General features: G+C 41.0%; 1 protein-coding gene across 1 annotated transcript in view; it reads right to left on the bottom strand.

Moving 5' to 3' along the window:
• EDIL3 (EGF like repeats and discoidin domains 3) overlaps positions 1–25846 on the bottom strand; it is a 265042-nt gene that overhangs the window by 179073 nt on the left and 60123 nt on the right. The window contains exon 2 of the mRNA XM_052778088.1: positions 16054–16182. Coding sequence (XP_052634048.1) covers positions 16054–16182 — 129 coding nt within the window. The remainder of the gene's footprint in view (positions 1–16053; positions 16183–25846) is intronic.

The following is a 25846-nucleotide window of genomic DNA, read 5'->3' as shown; positions in this document are numbered from 1 at the left end:
GGGGAGAAAATGATAAGCAAATGTGATTCCTAATCATGATGAATTTTGCTCTGCTTAATGAGTCCTTTATATAAATAGTTTTGCAAAAAACATCTGGAAAATAACTTAGAGGGGAAAAGAAACAAACAACAGTAATGTCCATCTGTCTCTGGGTTTCAATATTCAGCTTTTAATTTTTGTTTCTTTTACTCTGGAACTGCACTGCATTTAGAACTTCCATTAACCTGAACACTAGTAGGTTTTCCATCTGATCGGTTTTGCCTAAGAAGTCTAAAATCTTCTAATCTGAATCTCCTAGGATGCCAGAATTTTCATCTCATTAAAGACCAATATGCCTTTTCAGCTAAAGAACCAGCTTCCTTCTGGCATTTTTATTTTAGTAAGTTGTTTCCATGCTGTTGAATCACATCCTTCTGCATAAAAATCCAGGAGCACACTATATTACATAAAATGGGAACATAAACAGGAGCAGTACTTTAAGAACATTTATTTCTTAAGTATAAATTTTATGAGAAATTAGGTTGTCTGGTCTCATCAAAAACATCAAAACTGCTTTACATTAGCCAAGAAACTAAAGGAAGAAGAAAGTGAATCTATAAAGCTACCACCCCATTTCTAGCAAAACAGAAGAGTAATTAATCCCTCAGACTTATTGATAATTTTTAATGAGTGGTGTATTTTAGAAGTATAAGAAGTTCTGCAACTCTTCATTTCTTAACAGTCAGACAAGAACATACAGATCTCTGATTTAATCTTTGGCAAAGATAATGGCATACATACAAAAATGATCTAATATAAGGAACTCTCTCAAGGGCACTAACGATCTACTAGTAATTTAAAGAATAAAACATGCATGTTTTTAAACACACACAAACAAAAAAGAACAGTGAGACACCTTTTTTAAACACTTAGCTCTTCAAGCTTATACAGAACCAAGGAGTCCAGGACAGGGCTGTCTGTGCTGCAGCTGATGAGCATCTGACAAGCATAACATGAGGCTCTGCAGAAAACACCACTTTGTCCTAACCAGTGCTTGCATGCCTCACAGAAACTACAGATCTCCAGATCTTTCCTCACCAGCCAAAAATAAACAACACAATAACAAAGTCAACATAATATGGAACTTCACTACAAACAGCCTAGCAGCAATGTCAGTAAGTCTCGCAGGCACCTGGACTACTTCAAAGGTACTAATGGATGTGAAATGTGCATAAAGTTGTGTACCAGAATATTCATTCCATTAGATCTTGATGTGTCATGTACTGGATTCAGCTATTTTAATCTGCTACAGCTGTTGCCCACCGAGACCTCTTTCTTTCAAAGTGCTTGAATTATTTGTAGGCGGCTTTTTCCAGACAACATTAGAGCACCTATCCAAAGAGCAATTTCCTTTGGCTGTTAACATGGTCTCCGCAGATTTTTACGTGTTGCCTATTTTACTGGCAGATCTGGTAAAACATAATTGGCTTATTCTGCCCATTCTACTGTTTGAAGCCAGTTTAAAACGTAGCAGGCCTTGGACACATCACATTACTAGAGAAACCACTCTTATTTTTTTCTGTTCCTTCTTCGGTCTCTTCTTCACCCCCTAAAGTAGGGCAAAAATCCTGGGCAGCTGCAGACAGGAACCCCCTGGAAATGGACCTGGCTCATAGGAGATGCCTCCTTTCCAATACACACAGCCCGGGCAGGTCTGATCTCCAGCGTGCCAAGTCTTGTTTCAGGAGCACCACGCCTTTAGTAGACTCTATATACTTGGAATTTCCAACAAAATAGCACCTGGGTTCAGAGTCCACACCTCACGGCTTTGTGACAGTTCTCCACAGACTACATGCATGCTTTTCTGAACATTTTTGTATGCAAGGCTTGGCATCAGTGTGGAAGCTTTTAATCAAAACATCATCTACTACCAAGAACTTCATCCCTCCAACTGAAAAGAGGGGCTGGGCATGTGTTTTGCAGAACAAACCCGTGCTCACAAACCTTTTTTATCTTTGCAAGGTCTCATCCTGAGCAGTAGCTCTGGCAACAAGAGTCTGCATATTTTTCATTTGTCTTTTCAATTAGACTAAAATGCATAAAATCTCCCTCAGTATGTTCCACTGCTCTTTTTTCAAATGCTCTAGTGTGTGACTACAACTACTCATTCCTTGCCAGTTTGTACTTTCAAATAACAAATTTGTAAACAGAAAAAAAGATGTCTGATGTGATTTTCAGGATAGGGTTTATCTGAGAGGTTATTTTTCACAAAGGTACTAAACTTTCCACTACCTACAAACACTGTGGATGGTCATCTTGAGATCAGTGGTACTAAGTAGACTTTTAAGATTAGTCATATAATTCAAAATGCTTTATAAAAGATACATTCTGATGAAACCCAAGAGTTTCTCAACCACTGTTTTTCAATTGCCAACAGCCTCCTGGGCTGTATTAGGTAGAGCATTGCCAGCAGGTCAAGGGAGGTGATCCCTCCCTCTGCTCAGCACTGGTGAGACACATCTGCAGTACTGTATGCAGTTCTGGGCTCCCCAGTGCAAGAGAGACATGGACATACTGGAGCAAATCGAGCAAATGGCCACAAAGATGCAGAATGGACTGCAGCATCTTTCATACAAGGAGAAGCTGCGTGAGCTGGGACTGCTCAGCCTAGAGAAGAGAAGCGTCAAGGGGATCTTGCCCAAGTGTATAAAAATACCTGATGGGAGGGTGTAAAGAAGATGGAGCCAGACTGTTTTTAGTGGTATCCAGTGACAAAAGACAATGGGCACAAACTGAAACATTGGAAATAACACCTGAACACAAGAAAACATATTTTTACTGCAAGCGTGGGCAAACACTGGAACAGTTTACCCAGAGAGGTTCTAGAATCTCCATCACAACCTCTCATATGCATACAAAACCCAACTGGACATGGTCTGGTTGACAATGCTTGAGCAGGGGATTAAAACTAGGTGATATCCAGAGGTCATTGCCAACATCAGCTGTTCTGTGATTCTGTGATAGTATCTCAATCAATTTCAGATTCAGTACTCAAATACAGTTCTTTTAATAAAATATTAGCTCCAGTCTAAATGAACATGGTTGTCTATCACTCACAGGAAAAGTGTTTCAAGGCTTACTTGCCCAATTTACCGATGGATGCAATATTTTTATATGCTCTTTTTTTTTTAAACATGGTACTCAGTCAGCGAAGCATGCAGCTTTGGCAATGTTAAGTCCTGTGGCTGGTCTGGATGGAGGTGTACAGGGGGGTTTCTGGAGCAAGGAAAACCCAAGAAGAGCAGAGAACCCCTCCAGCAGCCGGTAGCTCTCGTGGGAGAGGCTGATGTGGCTTGGGTGGTGTCAGGAGCAACCACCAGAGTTTTGAAGGCCCCTGGGGAGCACTGGCAACCAGGACACCTGCAACCAGGGACAGCAAACAGGGATCTGCTTCAGTCCCCACCCTCCAGCAGTACAACCAAAACCAGACATGCAGCTTTAACAGCTGTAGACACCCACGAGCAAGGTCTGCAAGGAGAAACTGTACCAGCAGCACACAGCGGATACCGCAAAAAGCAGCATTGACTGCTCGTAGTGGGTGACTCTCTGTTAAGGGGCACTGAGGTGCCCGTCTGCCGGCCTGACAGGGAGTCACGAGAGGTGTGCGGCCTTCCCAGAGCTCAGGTCCGAGATGTTGCCGAGAGAGTGCCACGACTTGTCAAGAGCACAGACTGCTATCCACGGCTACTCCTTCACGTGGGCGTGAATGACACCGCAGGCCAGAACCTGGGCAGAACCAAGGACGACTACAAAGCCCTGGGGGTGCAAGTGAAAAGTGTTGGTGCCCAAGTTACCTTTTCTTCCGTGGTACCAGTTAGAGGAAAGGGTGCAGCCAGAAACAGATGTACAATGCAAATCAACTTGTAGCTTTGTGGCTGGTGCCATCGTGAGGGTTTTGGCTTCTATGACAACAGGACATCCTTCGATGACTATAGCCTGTTAGCGAGGGATGGGATCCACCAGTCTTGAAGAGGCAAAGGAGTCTTTGGTGGCAGGCTGGCCAACTTGGTGAGGTGGGCCTTAAACTGAAGGACACGGGGGCGGGGTCCAAAGTGGCAACCCTCATGCCATTGCAACCAACTGGGGGATAAGCCAGGCCAACCAGAGCAGTGACAAGTGTTCCTTAGCTGCCTCCCAAGATGAGAACCAGAAGACCAACCACCTCAAGTGTATGTATACCAATGCACACAGCCCGGGGAACAAACAGGAGGAACTGGAGCTCTGTGCCCAGTCAGGAAGTTACGATATCACAGGAATAACTGAAACATGGTGGGACAACTCGCATGACTGGAGGATTGCGATGGATGGCTATAGGATGTTTTGTAAAGAGAAGCAGGGAAGAAGAGGAGGAGAAGGAGTCGGGCTCTATGTCAAGGAGAGCCTTGAATGCGTAGAAGTCAAGTATGGCGATTGTGGAAGCCCTGTCGAATGTCTCTGGGTCAAGATCAGAGGGGTCATCTCCGAGGGGGACCTTACAGTAGGCATCTGCTACCAACTTCCAAACCAAGACAATAAGGCCAACGAAGCAATATTTGGGTCACTTAAGCAAGCTTTGGGTGAACAGAACCTGGTTCTTATGGGTGACTTGAACTACCCAGACGTTTGTTGGAAGGACAATACAGCAGCTCACATGTCATCCATCAAGTTCCTGGAATGTATAGAGGACTGCTTCCTCATACAAACGTTAGATGTGCCAACCAGGAATGAGGCACTGCTGGACTTGCTACTCACAAACCAAGAAAATCTGCTGTGTCACATCTTGGTCAGTGAGAGCCTTGGCTGCAGTGATCACAATATTGTGGAGTTTGGGATCCTGCTGAGCATGTTGAAGGAAGTACTAAGGCAAAGGTTTTAGATTTTAGAAGAGCAAACTTCAGCTCACTCAGAGCTCAGCTGGGAGGGGTTCTGTGGGAAGCTTCCATGGAGGATAAAGGAGATAGTGAGTGCTGGGAGTTTTTCAAGAACACTCTCCTGGAAGCACAAAACCAGTTCACCCCCTTTAAAGAAAAGGGAAGCAGGTGAAGCAAGAGACCCCCTTGGCTTAACTGCCAGCTTCTGAGTCTGCTTAAAACCAAGAGAGAAGCATACCAGAGATGGACAAGCAGACAAGTACCCACTGAGAACTACAAGGGCATTGCAGTGTGTGCAGAGATGCAGTTAGAAAATCAAAACGTCAACTCGCATTGAAATTGGCCAGAGATGTCAAAAACTACAAGAAAGGGTTCTTCAGGTACATAAACAATAAGCAGAAACAAAAGGAAAATATTGGCCCGCTGTTAAACAGGAGAGGTGATTTAGTCACTAACAATGCTGAAAAGGCAGAAGTTCTCAGCACTTTCTTTACCTCTGTCTTTACCAGCACCGTTGGGCCGAGGCCTTGGGAGCAAAAATCCAGGTTGATACAAACACAGACCCACCGTCAGTGAAAGAAGACTTGGTATGTGAACACTTACAGGAGCTTGAGCCCTACAAATCAATGGGCCCTGACATGACCCACCTGAGGGTGTTGAGAGAGCTGGCTGACGTCGTTGCGAGGCCACTCTCCCTAATCTTTGAGAAGTCATGGAGATCGGGAGACATCCCAGAAGACTGGAAGAAGGCTAACATCACCCCCATCTACAAGAAGGGCTTAAAGGAGGATCCAGGAAATTATAGGCCCATCAGTCTTCAGTCCCTGGGAAAGTTATGGAAAAAATGTTCCTGGGGGCTATCGCAAGTCAAAAGAAACGATTGATTGGGAAAAGCCAGCACGGATTCACCAAGGGCAAATTGTGCTTGACAAACCTGATCTCCTTCTACGACAAAGTAACCTGCTCGGTTGATGTGGGGCGAGCAGTGGACATTGTCTACCGGGATTTCTCCAAGGCTTTTGAAATGGCTTCCCACAGCCTCCTCCTGGAGAAACTGATGCGTTACGGTCTAGACAAGTGGTCTGTGCGGTGGGTGGGGAATACCCCAGGCCACCCCCAGAGGGTGGTGGTAAGTAGCTCCTTTTCAAACTGGCGACCTGTCACAAGTGGGGACCCCCAGGGATCGATACTGGGCCCAACGCTGTTTAATATCTTCATAAGTGATCTGGATGATGGGGTCAAGTGTACCCTGATGAAGTTTGCTGATGATACCAAACTGAGTGGGGCAGTGGACACTTGGGAAGGGAGAGCCACCCTGCAGGAAGACCTGGATAGGCTGGAAGAGCGGGCTAACAAGAACCTTAGGAAGTTCAAGAAGGACAAGTGTTAGGTCTTGCACCTGGGAAAACATAACGCAGGAGTGCAGCACAGGCTGGGAGCTACCTGGCTGGGGAGCAGCTCTGTGGAAAGGGACCTGGGGGTCCTGGTGGACAGCAAGCTCAGCAGCACGCTCAACAGCGTGCTGCTGCGGCAAAGCAAGCCAACAGGATGCTGGGTTGCATCAACAAGGACATCACCAGCAGAGAGAAAGAAGTCATTATCCCACTCTACTCAGCGCTTGTCAGGCCACACCTGCAATACAGTGTTCATTTTGCTCCCTGCTATGCAAAAAGGATGTGGACAGGCTGGAGAGGGTCCAGAGAAGGGCCACAAAGATGAGCAAAGGACTGGGAAGCCTGCCATATGAGGAAAGGCTGAGAGAACTGGGTTTGTTCAGCCTTGAGAAAAGAAGGCTTAGGGGAGACCTTATTGTCATGTTCCAATATTTAAAGGGTGTCTACAAAGAAGTCGGAGACTCCCTTTTTACAAGGTGACACATGGAAAAGATGAGGGGTAATGGGTACAAGTTACCCTGGGGACATTCCGACTGGACACAAAAGGAAAATTTTTCACAATGAAGACAATCAGCCATTGGAACAATCTTTGCAGGGAAGTGGTGGATTCCCCAACATTGGACAATTTTAAGATTCAGACGTACGGGGTGCTGGGCCATCTTGACTAGATCATGTTTTGCCAAGAAAGGTTGGACCAGATGATCCTTGAGGTCCCTTCCAACCTGGTATTTTATGATTCTACAAATGTCCATTATTTTAGCATTCTCAACAATTTTGATTTGAGCCCACACTTTCACAACAGATTTACTAGCAATCAACACCAAAGGCATTTTTTTTGACACAAACACTGTACAATTATCACTTACATTTTCTGCAGTGCATTTAATGCCATTTATTAAGCCATTCTGCTTATATGCTTTTACTCTACTCAATTTAGATTTCTGTGCAGTACACACTCTTCAGGCTACCCAGAAAACTAAAAATTAAGACAATTTGTCACATTATTTTTATTATTATCCATTGATTGCCTTTCAACAGAATTCCGCAACTTTTAAGAACATCTCCTAATGAGCCAAGTGCCCTGATAATTCCTGTTTAAAAATCTGTTTGATAGTGAAGTCCACATGAAATACTGCTATAACAAAGACGTGAAACTATAGGCTATAGACTTCAGAACAAAACACTGAGAAATGTCGTCAACATACTGAACGTACAACTGCTACAGCCTTACTAAGAGTAAATTTAGTTGTCCATACTTATACTGCAAATTCTAATCATAAAGAAAGTAATACAAGAGTGCACTTCAAATAGTTTAGCAAATACCTTGGGGATACTTCCCACTAAAACCAACCAACCAAAAATCATATTCACACAAAATCAGCTTCATTTTGATCAGGTGCCATGCTGATAGGGCTCCACTTAACAACTTCTTTCATTGCTCAGAAGTGGAAACCCAGACATTATTAAGAACTCTGCAGCAATAGCTGTTGCTCAAGAAAACTAGCACTTTCCTGCTTCGCCCACATGGAAAGAAATCAGCACAGAATCCAAACAGGTATCAGAGATAAAGCCCAGCAGGGAAGAACTTGTTTTTTACCTCCCCCTCTCGCTCCATCTTACTCTTTCCGCAGAAGAGACTAACCTTCAACCATGGAACCTGATTATTCTTCCTACATTCACATAAACACGGGCCCAACTCACCATTCCGCTGTTTCACTTTTATACCAACAGAACCACTGAAACAATTTTCAAGAATAAAAATATAAACAAACAGATACTCCTTTCCTTTTGTATTGGCTTTGTGTGGCAAGGTTTTGGTAGCAGGGGGGGTTACAGGGGTGGCTTCTGTAAGAAGCTGCTGGAAGCTTCCCCTGTGTTCGACAGAGCCCATACCAGCCGGCTCTAAGATGGACCCGCCGCCGGCCAAGGCCGAGCCAATCAGCGGTAGTGGTAACGCCTCTGGGATAACATTTTTAAGAAGGAAAAAAAAGTTGGGACAGACGGTAAACGGCAGCGGGAGAGAGGAGTGAGAACATGTAAGAGAAACAACCCTGCAGACACCAAGGTCAGTGAAGAAGGAGGGGGAGGAGATGCTCCGGGCGCCGGAGCAGAGATTCCCCTGCAGCCCGTGGGGAAGACCATGGTGAGGCAGGCTGTCCCCCTGCAGTCCATGGAGGTCCACGGTGGAGCAGATCTCCACCTGCAGCCCGTGGAGGACCCCACGTCGGAGCAGGTGGGTTCCCGAAGGAGGCTGTGACCCCGTGGGAACCCTGCGCTGGAGCAGGCTCCTGGCAGGACCTGTGGCCCCGTGGGGGACCCACGCTGGAGCAGTCTGTGCCTGAAGGACTGCACACCGTGGAAAGGACCCATGCTGGAGCAGTTCGTGAAGAACTGCAGCCCGTGGGAAGGACCCACATTGGAGAAGTTCATGGACGACTGTCTCCCATGGGTGGGACCCCACGCTGGAGCAGGGGAAGAGTGTGATGAGTCCTCCCACTGAGGAGGAAGGAGCGGCAGAAAATAACATGTGATGAAATGATCACAAACCCCATTCCCCATCCCCCTGCACCGCTGGGGGCTTGGTAGAGAATTCAGGAGTGAAGTTGTGCCCGGGAAGAAGGGAGGGGTGGAGGGAAGGTGTTCTGAGATTTGGTTTTATTTCTCATTACCCTACTCTGGTTGATTTGTAACAAATTGAGTTAATTTTCCCCAAACTGAGTCTGTTTTGCCCGTGACGGTAATTGGTGAGTGACCTCTCCTGTCCTTACCTCGACCCACAAGCTCTTTGTCATATTTTCTCTCCCCTGTCCAGCTGAGAAGGAGGGGGAGTGATAGAATGGTTCTGGTGGGCACCTGGCATCCAGCCAGGGTTAACCCATCACACCTTTGCAATTTTTCCAAATAATAAATCAGTATCAAGAGCAAACCATGACACTTTACTGAAGAACTCGCAGCCACATAAAATCTCCCTGTTGGCAATAAGAAACACAGTGAATAAGTCACTTACTTAGGTAGATTTTGTCACGATAGCAATAAATACAGTCAATTTGTGTGACAGCAGATGCTGAAATCTGGAGTCCACACTCTATTTCCCAGTATCCTGGACAATCCGCACTGAGTACTGTATTGTACTAGGGAGAGCACTGCCAGCAGGCTAAGGGATGTGATTATTTCCCTAAAATTGTTAAGGGATTGGAGTACCTGACATATGAGGAGCACCTAAGAGAGCTGGGACTGTTAAGCCTGGAAAAGAGAAGTCTCATAGAAATAAAGATAACAGAACCAGGGTCGTCTCAGTGGTACACAGTGCCATGACAAGAGACAATGAGCAGAAACTAAAATTCATAAAATTCCACTTAAACATATTTGGGGTTTGTTTGTTTGTTTGCTTGTCTTTTCACTGTGCAGGTGATCAAACACTGGCACAGATTGCCATGAGAAGCTGTGAAGTCTCCATCTTTGGCAATATTCAAAACCCAACTGGACATGGCCCTGAGAAACCTGGGTCCCTGATCCTGCCTCGAGAGGTGGGGTTACGACTAGAGACCTCCAGAAGTACCTCCCATCCTCAACTACTCTGATTTTGTGATGAACAGTGCTTTAATTTGCATTATTTCAGGCTCCCTAATTTAGAGCTGAGGCAGCTACATTCATATCAGTTGCATATTAGATGATACACATGACACTGAGCCATTGGAATTCTTTTGTAATGCATTCGTTTCATTATTTCTACCTTAGAGACAAAATCCATTAGTACGTATGCTCAATGTGTGGTGCAAACAATCCTCCTTAAAAAATCAAGTATTGTAGGACGATAAAAACATCTTTGAAGTCATTCAGTCATTTCCACTCACAGCATTAAAAAGCATCTGTAACACTGACTAGAAAACAATAATAGATATTTATCCTTACTAATTTTTTGACAAGCTCTTGTCCTGTCAGTGCAGAGGTCAGGACAGCAAAGGTAGAGACTTAGGTTGTGCAAAGAAAGCCACAAAGCCAACAGATCATAGCACTCTGGGTCTAATCCATTGTTCTAGTTTTGGCTGGGATAGAGTTAATTTTCTTCCTAGTAGCTGGTATAGTGCTATGGTTTTGGGTTCAGTATGAGAAGAATGTTGATAACACACTCATGTTTTCAGCTGTTGCTAAGTAGTGTTTAGTCTAAAGTCAAGGATTTTTCAGCTTCTCATCCCCAGCCAGCGAGAAAGCTGGAGGGGCACAAGAAGCTGGCACAGGACACAGCCAGGGCAGCTGACCCCAACTGGCCAAAGGGGTATTCCATACCATGCGACGTCATGTCCAGTATATAAACTGGGGGGAGTGAGGGGCAGGGGATTGCCACTCAGGGACTAACTGGGCGTCGATCGGCGGGTGGTGAGCAATTGCATTGTGCATCACTTGTATATTCCAGTCCTTTTATTATTACTATTGTCATTTTATTAGTGTTATCATTATCATTATTAGTTTCTTCTTTTCTGTTCTATTAAACCATTGGGGGGGGGGGGAGGCAGATTGCTGCTTGGGAACTAACTGGGTATCAGTCGGTGAGTAGTGAGCAACTGAATTGTGCATCACTTGGTTTATATATTCCAATTCTTTTTTTAGTATTATTACTGTCATATTATTATTATTGTTATCTTTATCATTATCATTATCATCATCATCATCATTATTATCATTATTATCTTCCTTTCTGTCTTATTAAACTGTGTTTATCTCAACCCACAAGTTTTACTTTTTCCTGATTCTCTCCCCCATCCTGCTGGGTGGGGTGGAAGTGAGTAAGCAGCTGAGTGGTGCTTAGTTGCTGGCTGGGGTTAAACCACAACATCCACCCTACTGAATTTTTATTTAACAGCATGAAAAGGTAAGAACCCCTTTGATTCCTGTATCCCAGGCTCAGAGACAGTAGGTGTCAAAGAAATAGTTTCCCTTAGATACCGGAAAGACTAAACTGATATGGAAGGCACTGCAATGTGATCAACAAGGAAGCCCACAATCACTTCATAATCACTGGGCAGAATAAAGATGCAATGCAAAACTGGCCATCTCTTTTTTTCCTTTCAGCTTTCCTCCCTTCTCTCAGCCTTGATGCTGCACTTTTAGGCCCAAGTTTTCTGTATTATAAGATCATTAACTTGCCTTTCCACCCTTCTAAAATGCACATAGACACTTTTACCATGTTTTTCAAGAATGAGTTCCTCTCAGTGAGTATTGAGAGCTGACACAAAAGGTAAAGACACTTTCCAAAAGGGTACTGACAGCCTATTTGAATGCAGCTTTGGAGAGTGTTTCCAGCTCTTCTCTAATGCGCTTATGGCTCCTCTACCCTCCTTGTCATTGTACATCATTTATTTTTCCACTTACATAAACTAAACATGTTCACCACTTTATCCTCTCAGACAGCTACTGAATTTCAGATTTGGAAGATCAAAACTGAATAGTTTTAAGTTGCTCATTTTTCAAACGTGAACAACATGTTCACTCATGGTACATACTGTGATAGCCTTATGGCATACTAAATTTAGATGCTCTTTCTTTAACTTTTTCTTCAGGCTTGTATTTCTCTCCCTGTTTTCCCCTATGCACACACAAAACAAAACAGGAATAATTTTTACATCAAAAAATCTCCCCAGTATTATGTCAATGTATATAGCCACACTGTCATTGCTCCCCTTATGACTAAGCCACTTTTCTTTCATCAACTATGCATGTTGACTAGGACACATGTTAATAGTTTTCCTGAACTATTACAGATCATTAAAGACTTTGAAAGACTTGTATTAAAGACTTCTATTAATTGTATGGAACAGTTGTAGTTTATAGCATTTCTATAATTTACATGGCTTCTGAGAATTACTTGTAAGTTATTTAAATGATGTAAAGTCTGTCAACTTGTTGTCTGTAATGCATTTCAATACCAATGTTAATTACATGTGAATCTTTTTCAGTCTAGGTTAAAATTCATGTTTCCGAAGATATAGATAGGAGTCTGCTAAAGAGACAACTCAGGCCATAGTGTCCTTATTATATTTGGAAAACATCCTGCTATTTGGAAGCTTGATATAATTAGCTTTTATCAGTTTAGCTAAATACTTTTCTAACTCACTGGAGGATGTGCTGTACTGAAAAGAACCACAGTGTACTTTTTCCTGCTTGCCTCTATATTATTCTCTGCCAGTTTATCAGGTATTTAGAATCTGTCAGGATACACAGAGCATTGAAATGACCTGGCTGCACAAACAGGGTGATATTAGAGATCTATTGCCTAATCTCAACTCTTTTAGCATGACTATGTATAGTATTTAGTATAAGGAAACACAGAAAATAAGGCAGTATTACCATGAGAGTAGGATCAGAATAGGATTAGTAATTTAAAATATATAAATTATTATTACAAAAATTTTGCTTTAGATACACTCAAAGTTACAGGATCAGAAAACAGTGCACAGGTATGGCAGAGCAGTCAGGATTTTCCATGGGTAAATTTAGAAAAAAACCAGCAATAATGGATCTTCTTAGACTGACATAAGGTGCTATGATCATGTAGGTTTATTTTACATCTTAGTTTTACTAGGATAATAACAGGAGTTACATTCTTAAGTCCTTGAACTATTCAAGCAGCTCCCAAACCGTCTTGAATCTTTGTTGAACAACTTCAGTACATGAATTTGTAACTTCCTATCTGTATGCTATTGTTTTTTATTTACCCACTTTAGCATGTGATTAAGTAAAATCCCCGTTACCTTTTACTGTGAAATCCTCCTGTCTGAGGTACATTCCTTGAAAATTTGTAACTTTCCAGCTAGTGTCCAGAGATCAACAGTACCCTGTCACCAGGACTGAATTAAAGTCTAATAGTGGAGTATCTAATGAGACGGCCGCACAGAACACTCAACTGCTTTTAAAATTTACTGTACAGCCCTTTCGAAGGGACACAGACTGACATAGGCTCTTCTCTGTGTTGTTTTTTCCCCCCACCCTCCTCTTTTCCTCTTACTTAGTGCCTCCTGATACCCTAAATGCCTAATTTTCAACCAACTTAGTGTTTTCAACTACACAGGAAATTGTCAAGAAACCTTTTTGAGATAGTAAAGATTAAGAGAAAGGGCTTTGGGGCAATAACTCATTAAAAAGCCAAAGAGAAGTAACCTTTGTTAGCATTCCTTCTCCAATCTTACATCTGCTAACAAACATTCTTGGTAAAAGTGATCACACAGGGTCTTGTACTCCTGGGCTCCTCACGGACCCACCTTTCAACCGATTATTTTACTTGAAACAATCCAGTGTTTGAATTAATAGTCTAATTGACTAATAGCTTACACTATTCATTGTCATTTTCATAGGAAAAATCAAAATATTATCTTGAAATACCTTTTTCAGTGTCTTACATGCCTCTGTGTAGGGGAATATAATGCTGAATGCCTCAGACAGCTTTTACTAAAAAGTAAGATTATTTTAAAAACTATTTTTAAAGTTTTCAAAAAGTAATGGCTAGTCTCTGAATCCGTACACATAGCACAATCACACAGGACAGACACAAACTAAATTAACACTCTGGATTTTACCTAATATAGGAATATTAATAAGTCCCTTACTTAACCAATATTGTCAAGTAGATACTTCCCCTGGACTGCAAAATAAAAATGTAATATTCTGCCTGCATAAGTGCTGTGATTAGCACATATTCTCAAGCTCTCTATTTGCTTATGCTTTATTTTGTTTACCAAACTGAGATTTTGTTGACGTGTTTGACGAATTTAGTTAAGTATATGTGTATTTTTTAAAGCCCTGTTAGTATTTAGCTGTAAATTACAGTGGCAATTATCACAATATGCTTTTATCTTAGATTCACTCATGATCAGCATCCTCCCAGTTATGCGCAATGCAATTTCCTGCCAATGAAGGACATGGTAAGTCCAAAACTTTCCTGCATTAAACCCATGTAAAGGCCATTTTAGGGTAGCATGATATATAGCTGTAGGATAAATTCAGACCCTTCAAGCATGCATAAAAATGGTAGGGAAAGGGGTGGAAAACAGGATTCTGAGGCAGTGTCTTACAGCTTCTTTTGTGGCTGCACCAAGGGAACAAACAGTTTCTTGTGCAACTCAAATGTTAGAGAAAAACCAGCTACTATGATGTCTTATGGTCAGAAAAAAATGCAGTTGGTGTCTGACCAAAGCTGGTCATTCTCTCACAGGAACTAGTTCATTTGTGTGCAGAAAACTGATCTTCAGGGAAATCAAATTCCTTAAAATTGCATTGTGGAGAATTAGAATTCACTCCCAGAACAACAGTAGCATCATTTTCATAAAAGAAAAACAGAAACCAAAACCAAAACCAAAACAACCCTGGGTTCCTGGACCAAGTTCTGCTCGCCTTATCTCATGATAGAGAGGGATATACTTAATCCCCAGAACAGTGTATTCAGGTTGTGCCTGTGTAGCCTTTATTTATTTATTAAAGAATGAAAACCACGCAGATTTAGGATGGTTGCAGTGTTAGAGAGTTGCTAAGCCTAGCTGTGACAGTTTCAACGAGACATCTGTAGAAGCAAGGCTGTTGGCATTGCCTTTTTGCCTGAGGTTGGTGTCCTACAGTACAGCTGGCAGAAGCAGAACATGTGATCTGTCACAGACTGAAGCATGTGGGTGTAACCCAGACTGATGAATCACAGACACGGATGTACGATACGAAATACTTGAAGGGTCATACTGCTTTCAAATACTTTGGCTGTCAGCAGAAGAAATGCAGGGAGGGCATGCAAAGCCTTCGGGTAAGAGGTACTGCCAGAGAAAGTCCACTTTTGTGTATTTTCCTAATAAGAACAAACTAAGAGACACTGCCATCTCTTCTGTAAGTAAGTCAGTGCTTTTCTGTATCTTTTACAGAAGATAAACTATCCTAACTCCAACAACTCCATGGAAGACATAGGTAGAAAATGTACCCATTTAAACAGTAGTGTCTATTTATTGTTTTGCTCTACCATATGTACTTCTATACCTTCTTCGGGGTAATATAAGAGCTTGGTCAACTTGCAGCTCTTCTGCTCCATCAAAAATGATGGGATGGCCTGTGACACAATGAGCTGTCTACCATCTTTTCCCTTGCAGTTTGATTTTCTCCTTAAGTTTTCCTAAGACAGAGGCCTGACCTGTCAGATATTTTGGAGCTACCACTCATATTTACGTTTACTCTGAGTCAAACACACATCACAAAATTTCATTTGACTTGCACTCTGTGCACTCATATAATGATTAATTACAACCTCTAGCTGGGTAATTGTTTTGAACTTCAAACTAGCGACTACTATGGGTTATTCTGGTTTCTCCTGTACTGTTTCTGTAATTTAACTTGTTTAAGTAATTACTCTTTACTCCGGACCTAGGCATAAAACTACAAGAAATTGAGCTTTAAATGGTCATTGATCAGCAGAAGGATATAGAGAAATATCTAATTACATTGATCTTTGAGAAATGTTGCTCACTTTAAGTCACAGTTATGATCTTTTCTCTTTGTGAAGTAGAGCACTGAACTTTTCTGACTGGTTATGTTCTGCAGATACACTTGTCAGATACTGCTTTAACTGTCTGTTAATTACGATATAGGTATCTATGACACAGAGATAAGGTTAAGAAACCAATAATGAACAATGCAATGACCACAGCACTATACAAAATGCCATGGACACAATCACTGGTAGGCCAGCCACAGACTAACAGGATACTTGACCGACTATTCCAGCATTTAAAGTTTGCACTTACCAACCTCCACAACACTAGAGCAATTGGGGTCTGTGAAGCCTTCAGGACACTCGCATGAGTAGAAGTCATCATTCAGCCCCGACAGACAGATGCCACCATTTTTGCATGGGTTGGAGTCACACACATCCCCTGTGGGTTAAAGGAAAAAAAAAATTCCTGTATAAAACTCTCCAAAAGTTAATGCACAAGTTCTAAGTATGACAGATTGCTGATAACCAAGAACAGAAAGGAATGACAACCTCTGTGTCCTCTGAATACCTTTTGGCTAATTCCATTTTTCATTTATTTAACAGCACACCTCTGTGTAATCATCTCCCCCTAGCCTTCTACTCTGTAAAATGTGATTCTCTTAGATGCACTGACAGCTATTCACTTGCAAAAGATAAAATTTAACAAAAAATATTTTTTTGCTTTCTCTTATTTGAAGTCATTCAGGACATATACTTGGAAAGGAATTTACCCAGGATTTTATCTCTCTAGGTTTCCTTCAACATAAAGCTGAATGGTGGTTTCAATTCAGGCTATTGGCTTATCACCTAGTTCATAAGCAACAAACTGTGGCTGTAGCTACATCATCATGTGCTCCAGACTTATGCTCCAGACTTATTAAATCACTCAATAGCACAGGTTTGATCCAGATCAGGCATTGGCACGCAGCTGTATTTCTGCTAAACACAGAGCATGGCATTCAGGCCAGCAGTGTGCTTCTATGTTGGCTTTATGTCAGTCAGACGAAGACCAATTATATGTGATCCCAGGATAAAGTTTAACAGTATGGACTAAAGCCATTGAAGTGTTTTGAGCAATTTCATTCTAACAGTAAGTTCACACCCAACCAATGATTTTTGATGTGGAGCCCTATGACTGGAGCTGCTGTATGTTCACACTGTGCCCCCAGAGAGGCTTCCACTATGACTTGTGACCCACCAACTCCACAGCAGGAATGGAGGCTAAAGGACTTGAGCAGCCAAAGTCCCTCAGTGCTCCTCAACAGTCCCCTCCATGTTCCAGGGAAGTTTGTCAAGTTCTCCCATAATTCATTTTGATTGCAGAATCAGAACAAATCAGTTAGAAACAAAGCTATGCCTTGCTTCAAAACTACGCTATGCTATGAAGCAACTATGCTTCAAAACTCCCTGGGACACAGGGCAAGCTTCAGCCTGCCTAAATAATGCTAAACAAGCAGATTTTGCTTATCCTTCAATTGCTCTTCAGTGAAGACACCCTATTCAGTCAATTAGCATTGAGGTGATCAACAGTGGAAAGACATAAACTCTGAAAGATGCACCGCAGGGCTGCTTCTTATGCTCCAAAATTGAATATGTCTCCAGTATTACCAGTGTGTACAACACATTACTGTGATTTCCTATCTAATATTATTTGAAATGGCCTTCAGGAAGAGATATAAAGAAGAGAACAGAGTGTCTGTTCAATTCTTGTAATTCCTTCGTTTTAACACCCTTAAAGAACCCCACCCTATCACAGTTCTACAATTATATAGAATCATAGAATCATAGAATCATAGAATCATTTCGGTTGGAAAAGACCTTCAAGATCATTGAGTCCAACCATTAACCATGCCCCCTAAACCATGGTCTGAAGTACCCTGTCCACTCGCTTTTTTAATATCTCCAGGGATGGTGACTCAACCACTTCCCTGGGCAGCCCATTTCAATGTTTGACAACCCTCTCAGTAAAAAAATTTTTCCTAATATCTAACCTAAATCTCCCTTGCCTCAACTTGAGGCCATTTCCTCTTGTCCTATCTCCAGACACCTGACAGAAGAGACCAACACCCCCCTCACTACAACCCCCCTTCAGGTAGTTGTAGAGAGCGATAAGGTCTCCCCTCAGCCTCCTCTTTTCTAGACTGAACAGCCCCAGATGCCTCAGCCGCTCCTCATAAGACTTGTGCTCAAGAAATACAGGATTGCATCCTGTTCCCAATGAGTTAACTGGACACAATCCTAAAAAATGCCCTAGGCTTTGGTCAGCTTCAATTTAATATTTTTTCTCAGATAATGAAATACATATCTGGATGCATTTTTTGTTTATCTCAAGCTTCATCTTATAAGACAGGACTATGCTCTCTATTGTTTAGTACTGGTTTTAGAAATACTAATAATTTGTGCAGTACAGGCTTTTTTGCAAAATTTTTGCAAATGCAACTTAAAGCAACATCTGCAGATAGCTAATTATTAAAAAAGTACATTATTTTGTATGCTTTTTAAAATTGAAACATTGCCAGTCTTTTGTCATGTAATTGTAAAGAGTTCTAGAAATCCACTTGCTTATGTCAGTAGTACTGACATTATAATACATTTTGGACTATAGTGGTAGTAAGGGAACTCAAAATCTTTTCAACGCCTTTCTGGTAAATAGACTTCAGATTAGTGCCTGGTGTAAGAATTCCAATTTAGCAATCACTTAAGAAATTTAACTGAGGTACAAAACTGCCTTTATGAATTCAGTGCATCAGCTGCAAAAAACTCTAGTTGTGGGATAGTTTGCTGGGTTATTTTTAATTTTATTTAATTTTAAGCTGTCAGCTTTAAGCTGCCTTCATGACACGGAGAATTGTCATGTGTCTACATACTTGGTATTAACAGTTTTGTCTTGAAAATTGTCCCGCTGGCAGAGAAGTAGAGCTATTTGAAAAAAGGCAAAAGACACAAGACATTACCTGTCTAATGACTAGACATCATCTGTCTTCTTAACTGAATCTAAATAAGTCAAGACTCCTCATTTTCAGTGCTTGCTGCATTATTGGGGTAGCAAAGGATGCTTGTTTTTTACTTCATAGGGCTTAGGCATTTGGTTGTGAAAGAACAACTACTATTAACTGAATGCTTTGACAACTGTATTCCCATAACTTTAATTAAATTAATATATAGCATCTGGAGCAGGAAAACTTATGCAAATCTGTATGGATATTCTGATTAAAATGAGAGGGGACATTTTTACTATGTGTTTCCTGATTCAGTGTTCTTCTGATTTCAATTATGCAATACAAGAAAGAAAAAGAAAGGCAAAAAGACAAAATACTGTTTCCATTTGTAAGTTTTATATTGACTGACAAGCAGAACACATCCCCAGTTTTCCATTTTATTTCCAGAAACTGACATCGCCTACTATAACAAAAGTGTGCATACTTAACTATGTAGTTTTCATTTGTCTGAAAAGTTCATGTTGTTTTTTTCAGTCTGAAGTGACCCAACCTACAGTTCAGGACTAATAAAGCAGATGCTGTCCTCTAACAACAGTCATTTATTTCCAGGTTCAGGAAATAACTGCAGTAAGTGCTTTATTGACCCACCACGTTGGGCCAAATTCTACTGTCAGTCACGGGTGTAAATTTTTAATTGTCATTGTATCACATCACAGAAATAAAATGAATACAGCACACTTAAAAAAAAAAAAATTGTTCTCTAGCCTTTTTTTAATGACTATGACAGCTTTCGTCCATAGTGAGTAACTCAATCAGTGAACTTGGATCTCTTATTAAAAGCACTTGGAGAGGAACTGTTACGTAAGTCCATGATGCTCCATGACATACCTTCACATAACCACTCTTAAACCATATCCTTTTCAACAAAATACTGAATGTACAACTATTGCTTTTTTCCACAAGCAGGTAATGGTGGGGAAGAGGGTAAAAATTGTAAATCCGCTCTTTGTTGAACTTTACACTTTTATGTAGCATACTTTTTGATCCTATAAAACCCCACAAAATGTTACACGATTCTTGACTGAAGAGTGCAATACTTTGCCTGACAGCAAAGGACAACTTGAAAAAAGGAACTCAACTGCTGTGTATAAATAATGCAGCACACCATGATGGTTACAGTTAGACCATCAATCCTTGTCAAGAACAGAAATTCACAGTTTATGAAAACAATTTTTGTGATATGAAGGCTAAAGAAGATGCACTGTGCAAACAGAAGAGTACCATCCACAACCACCTGCACGCAATACTTCGTAAAGCACTCTTGGTTGTAACAGCACATAGACCAGCCAGCTACCATTACTATATGCAAATCAATTTGCAGTTCACTAATGTTTGTCAATGAAAAAAAGAAAAAGAACTATTTACTCCAACTTAAAACTCTTTACTCTTGAACACTATAGCTCCTGGGATAGCAATACCTGCAAAAAGCTAAGGTACAGGATCCTGAATTAGGCATGGGAGAAGCATTCCAGTCCCTATGCACAAAATCATTAGCCTGAAATTAACACAATTTCCTTCAACTGTCTTATAACACCTAGAATGACAACTGTTACTATTTCTGGCAGAAGTATTACTGTAAGAAATATCTGCTTGAGACAATGAAATAATGACAAAGAAAGATACATATCTTCAAAAAATCACGTGGATTCACAAGATTTCAAAACTGGAAGGAAAGAAGTGATAGAAGAAAGATGATTCCAGTGTTTGGCCACATTTTCTTCTATAATTTAAGAATAGAGCATATTCCATGAAATGAAATGCATGCATGGAAAAATTCAACCCTATTTATTCTTTTATATAATGTGCATTGAATATAAATATGAACACGTTTAGTATACATTACATATCGATGCAGTGAAATTTACAGAAGCGGATACTGAGGTAAATATACTGATACTGCAGGAGTCCAAGGAGATGCTGACACTCATTGAAACAAAAGGCATGACGAAATCTACAGGTAAACAGCTGCAAATGTAATGACATACAAGTTCAGGGTGCTAACGTGCAAGTTGTTACGAGGTACAACACTCTTCACTGGTATGCTATGTAAAGGGTGCTTTGTAGCTCAAGTGTTTGGTTTCACCATTGATGGGAAAATGTGGACCATTGCTTCTACCTAAAATAGCAGCTTTATTTTTATTCAATTTCCTATATTGCTACATGAAATATGGCTTACTTTAAAAGTTCTTTCTAAAGAGATAGAATGAATAGCTATTCCCTTTCATGACAACAAAACTTGTTACAAAGAAGAAATCTCCAGCTGGCACCAAAGAATAAACAGTCCAGAAAACAGACAGTCAATAGAAATTTGGTCTAGGGATAGTAAAAATGAGCCTCAGTTCTGAAGCCCAGAAGAGCAACTAAACTTCAGAATAAGACTGAGAAAGTACTTGCTACCAGTAGCAGTTTCATGTTAAAATAAATTTTCAGAAAAGAGCTTTAATAGTTTTCTGATTTACAGAATCATGTGTACAGTTTCCAAGTTCAAATCTATTTCTCCACAGCTGAACCACTACTGAGAAGCAGAACTATAAATCATATTGAAGACACACCTGTGCAGAGATGCAAAATGTGAACATGAAAACAGATGAGGTCTGCAGTTCTTTTAAGAAATTTGTAAGCTGTTTTTTCAGATTTAATGGTGAGGCAGCTATTTCCCAAGGTAAAAAGACAGTTAACTAATTAATTAGTATCCTTTATCATTTGAAAGGAAAGTTAAAGTTCCTAGATGCCAATAGTTCATCTACCTCCTTCTGCTTGTTTTCTGGGCCGATTTGCTTACTATGCAGGTAGAAGGCTCAGCTAACTTTCTAACTACAATATTCATGGCAGACTGTTTAAATGTTTTTAGAAAATGAATAAACTGATATCATCAACTCTAAATGTCTGTATACAAATTGGATGGGAAAACTTACAGGGGAATGTAAATCTCAGAATAATAAAGTCATGATTTTATCACAGGTCTCATGAAAATTGAGGTAGTTGCTGCTGCTTCTGAAAGCCTCTGGGATCAAGAGACTGTATGCACTTAAACTAGAGGTAGCTTGTAGTTGTGGAGAACTGCAGCATACTCGTGTAAACTAGGTGTAAACATTTCTTCAAATATAACTTTTTCCGGTCTTGTAATCTGAGGGGATGCACCAGCTGATTCTTGAAACCCTGAGATGGTATTACGAAAAGAAAATCAGATTATTCTAAGCAGAGGATTCTCATTCGAATACCACCCTGCAACTGGACTGAAACATTAATCCTGGGTGAAGATGAAGTGCTGACTTAAGCTTTGGATTTAGTCTAATAGTACAATACTGTAAAACTGTGTCCCTACTTTCAGGGTTAGAAGAGAGCCCTAAAGTAATGTCTGCAGAGATTAATTTCTATCATAATAAATCCCCTCCTGCCTTAAAAAAGTATAAACTCTTCCCTTTCTAAAGGTCTACAGTATGAGCTACTTTATTCATTTGAATGTGAAAGAGCAGTAGGTCACTGTACTTCAGCCTGCTGTGTTACTGTCTTTTTAAGCATCTGATGTTTGGCAAGATGAAATACAAGTAGAAACAGAAAACAGCTTAAAAAGTAAACTCCTCTTTCTTTCATAGGTTGCAGAGAGTTCAATTCTATGCCAACTGGCTCTGCAGGGAAAAAGATTAACTATTCCTGTCATTTCAAATCCTTATTGGTAAAAAATGGATCAAAAGTGATTAAAGGAGAAATATGGTTATATAATGCACTTCCGAATAATTTTACAACTTGTGGAAAATTTTTCATGCACACGCTGTCACAAGGATTTGGGGAAAGCTATAACCAGTTGAGACATTGTGTCATCAAAGGAAAAAAGATACATTTCCCCAAACTGATCAGCTGATGGTACCAGCCGCACACCATCCCTAGCACCCAACCTCAGCAAACAGCAGTGATGCTTCCTACACAAGCAGGGAGATAGCTGATAAATGCCTTTAACAAAGATGCCCTAATCACTATCAACATGACCTTCTACAACATCTTTTCTCTCTGCGTGCTCAACAAAGCTGGCAAAAGTTAGCTAGGCACTCCTTGCACATACTCATTTGATTTCAGCTGTCATTCACATCAGCCGTGTTTATACAATTATTTGCCACTCACTAACACTCACGTGAATCAACCTGCATTTCTGCACCTGTTCAGATCTACAGGATGAGAGAGGTTTATGAAAAGGCAAAGAATAAGAGTTTGAGACTTTCTGTACAAGGCACTTAGGCTAAACTGTCCCTCCATTAAGTTGTTTTGTTCAATTAAAACTTTTCAGAGAGGTATCAAGTCATGATGGGAATACATTATCATTTCCAGTCACTTGTCCTTTGTTTTTAAAGTTGATCAGGAGATTTTTAGTAGTATGTTTACTTGAAATTTCTCAGTTAATAAAATATTCACATTTCCTGCTAGAATTTACTATGTTTTGCAGATCTCCTGATACAGCTTCACCGGTTTCTGTCAAAAATCAGCTGGGCTCCTGCAGGCTTCTCCACCAACTGCTAGTAAGCTCCACTTCTATATCCATGACCATCAGATGGTCAATATAGGGAACTAGATTTATTTGACTTAACCTACATTGAGCTTTTGATCATTACCTCTTCCTAAATCTTTCTTCAAAATATTCATGATTCCCAAGGCTCTGGAAATGCCTCAACCCCTTGATCAGGAAAAAATTCAAGACACACAGCAGCTTCTCTCTTGCCCATCCCCTGTGTCCTGGTTTCAGCTGAGATAGAGTTAACTGTCTTCCTAGTAGCTGGTATAGTGCTACGTTTTTGAGTTCAGTATGAGAAGAATGTTGATAACACACTCATGTTTTCAGCTGTTGCTAAGTAATGTGTAGTCTAAAGTCAAGGATTTTTCAGCTTCTCATCCCCAGCCAGCGAGAAAGCTGGAGGGGCACAAGAAGCTGGCACAGGACACAGCCAGGGCAGCTGACCCCAACTGGCCAAAGGGGTATTCCATACCATGCGACGTCATGTCCAGTATATAAACTGGGGGGAGTGAGGGGCAGGGGATTGCCACTCAGGGACTAACTGGGCATCGATCGGCGGGTGGTGAGCAATTGCATTGTGCATCACTTGTATATTCCAGTCCTTTTATTATTACTATTGTCATTTTATTAGTGTTATCATTATCATTATTAGTTTCTTCTTTTCTGTTCTATTAAACCATTCTTACCTCAACCCATGAGTTATATTGCTTTTTCCTGATTCTCTCCCCCATCCCACTGGGTGGGGGGGAAGTGAGTGAGTGGCTGTGTGGTGCTTAGTTGCTGACTGGGGTTAAACCATGACACCCTGCTTTCCATGGGGGAAAAAAAACATGCACGCAGTCAAATCAGCAGCACAGACCAAAAGGTGCCCTTTAAAATGAACAGTTGTTAAGTATTTGTGACCTTCTCTAGACAGGTAACATCTTTCTTCTGTCTCTTCCTTATGGACTAAGAGCATTCAGGCTGGACACAGAATGGATTGAGAGCCGCCCTGAGGAGAAAGACTTGGAGGTGTTGGTTGACGAGAAGCTCAACATGACCCAGAAATGTATGTCTGCAGCCCAAAAAGCCAACTGTATCCTGGGCTGCATCACAAGAAGTGTGACCAGCAGGTCGAGGGAGGTGATTCTTCCCCTCTACTCCACTTTGGTGAGACCCCACCTGCAGTACTGCGTCCAGCTCTGGGGCCCCCAGCATGAGAAGGACATGGACCTGTTGGAGCGAACCCAGAGGAGGGCCATAAAGATGATCAGGGGGCTGGAGAACCTCTCCTATGAAGACAGGCTGAGAGAGTTGGGGTTGTTCAGCCTGGAGAAGAGAAGAGAAGGCTCCAGGGACACCTTATGGCAGCCTTCTAGTACCTAAAGGGGGCGTACAAGAAAGCCACAGAGGGACTTTTTGCAAGGACATGTAGGGATATGACAAGGGGTAATGGCTTTGAACTGAAAGAGGGTAGATTTAGAAGAGATATAAGGAAGAAGCTCTTCACTGTGAGGGTGGTAAGGCACTGGAACAGGTTGCCCAGAGAGGTTGTGGATGCCCCGTCCCTGGCAGTGTTCGAGGCCAGGTTGGATGGGGCTTTGAGCAACCTGGTCTAGTGGAAGGTGACCCTGCCCATGGCAGGGGGGTTGGAACTAGATGATCTAGGTCCCTTCCAACCCAAACCATTCTATGTTTCAGGTACACATATTCTTCTGGACTTGACAGTTATCTTTCCATTTTCTACTTTCACTTCATCAGTGAAGCAAGATGGTTTAAAAAAAAACCAAACGAACTTATTGTGGAATTATCACTTTAAATAAACATTCTGACTTTTCATCTACACTTTACATCTCAGTTTTACCTTTCCATTTCTCTTTTTATGCTCCACAGCTTTTGAGGTTAGCAATTTGGAAGTTCCAGAGTGTGTGTCTATGTGTATACACACACACACACATATATTTAGCTCCATACTTAGATACTTACACATACTTTATACATATAGGGAAATGAAAGTGGTTTGCTCTCTCCCTTTGTTTGCCCTCCCTTTGTTTGCCCTATATTGGATATATTCAGGCACTGGTTGCTAGGCAATTATTAATCTCAGCACTGGTGAATTTATCTTTTCCCATCCTAAGTAAATCCAAATTTGAAAGCTGAGCAATTAAAAAGTCATCATTAAAAGTTTTTAAAACTCTAATTACATTTCGTGATATCCTCCTATGTTCACCAAAATTAAATACCTTAAAACAATATGAATTCTAAACATATTCTCATTACACTATGAAAAGTATTCATCAATCTCTAGTTAGTTACTTCTATTTTTGGATATCCACGCTTAAATACCTTATTTAGTCCCATTTTTTACAAGAGGTGTCAACGCTATTGAAGAAATGGGCAGCATTTGATATTCTGAGTTAGGTATCCAAAAAATGGAACAGGCAAAATTTATAATTCACTTTTCAAAATTCTGACAAATCATGTAAGTACCAAGTGCACCCTATAAAAACCCTGAAATATATGTCCACATATCTACAAAAATATATACATTCATAAAAAAATACACACACATTCACCTGCAT

The sequence above is a fragment of the Harpia harpyja genome, chromosome Z, assembly GCF_026419915.1.
Source record: "Harpia harpyja isolate bHarHar1 chromosome Z, bHarHar1 primary haplotype, whole genome shotgun sequence".
Taxonomy (NCBI): domain Eukaryota; kingdom Metazoa; phylum Chordata; class Aves; order Accipitriformes; family Accipitridae; genus Harpia; species Harpia harpyja.
Note: the sequence above shows the minus strand (reverse complement) of the source record. Positions and strands in the feature narration are given on the sequence as shown.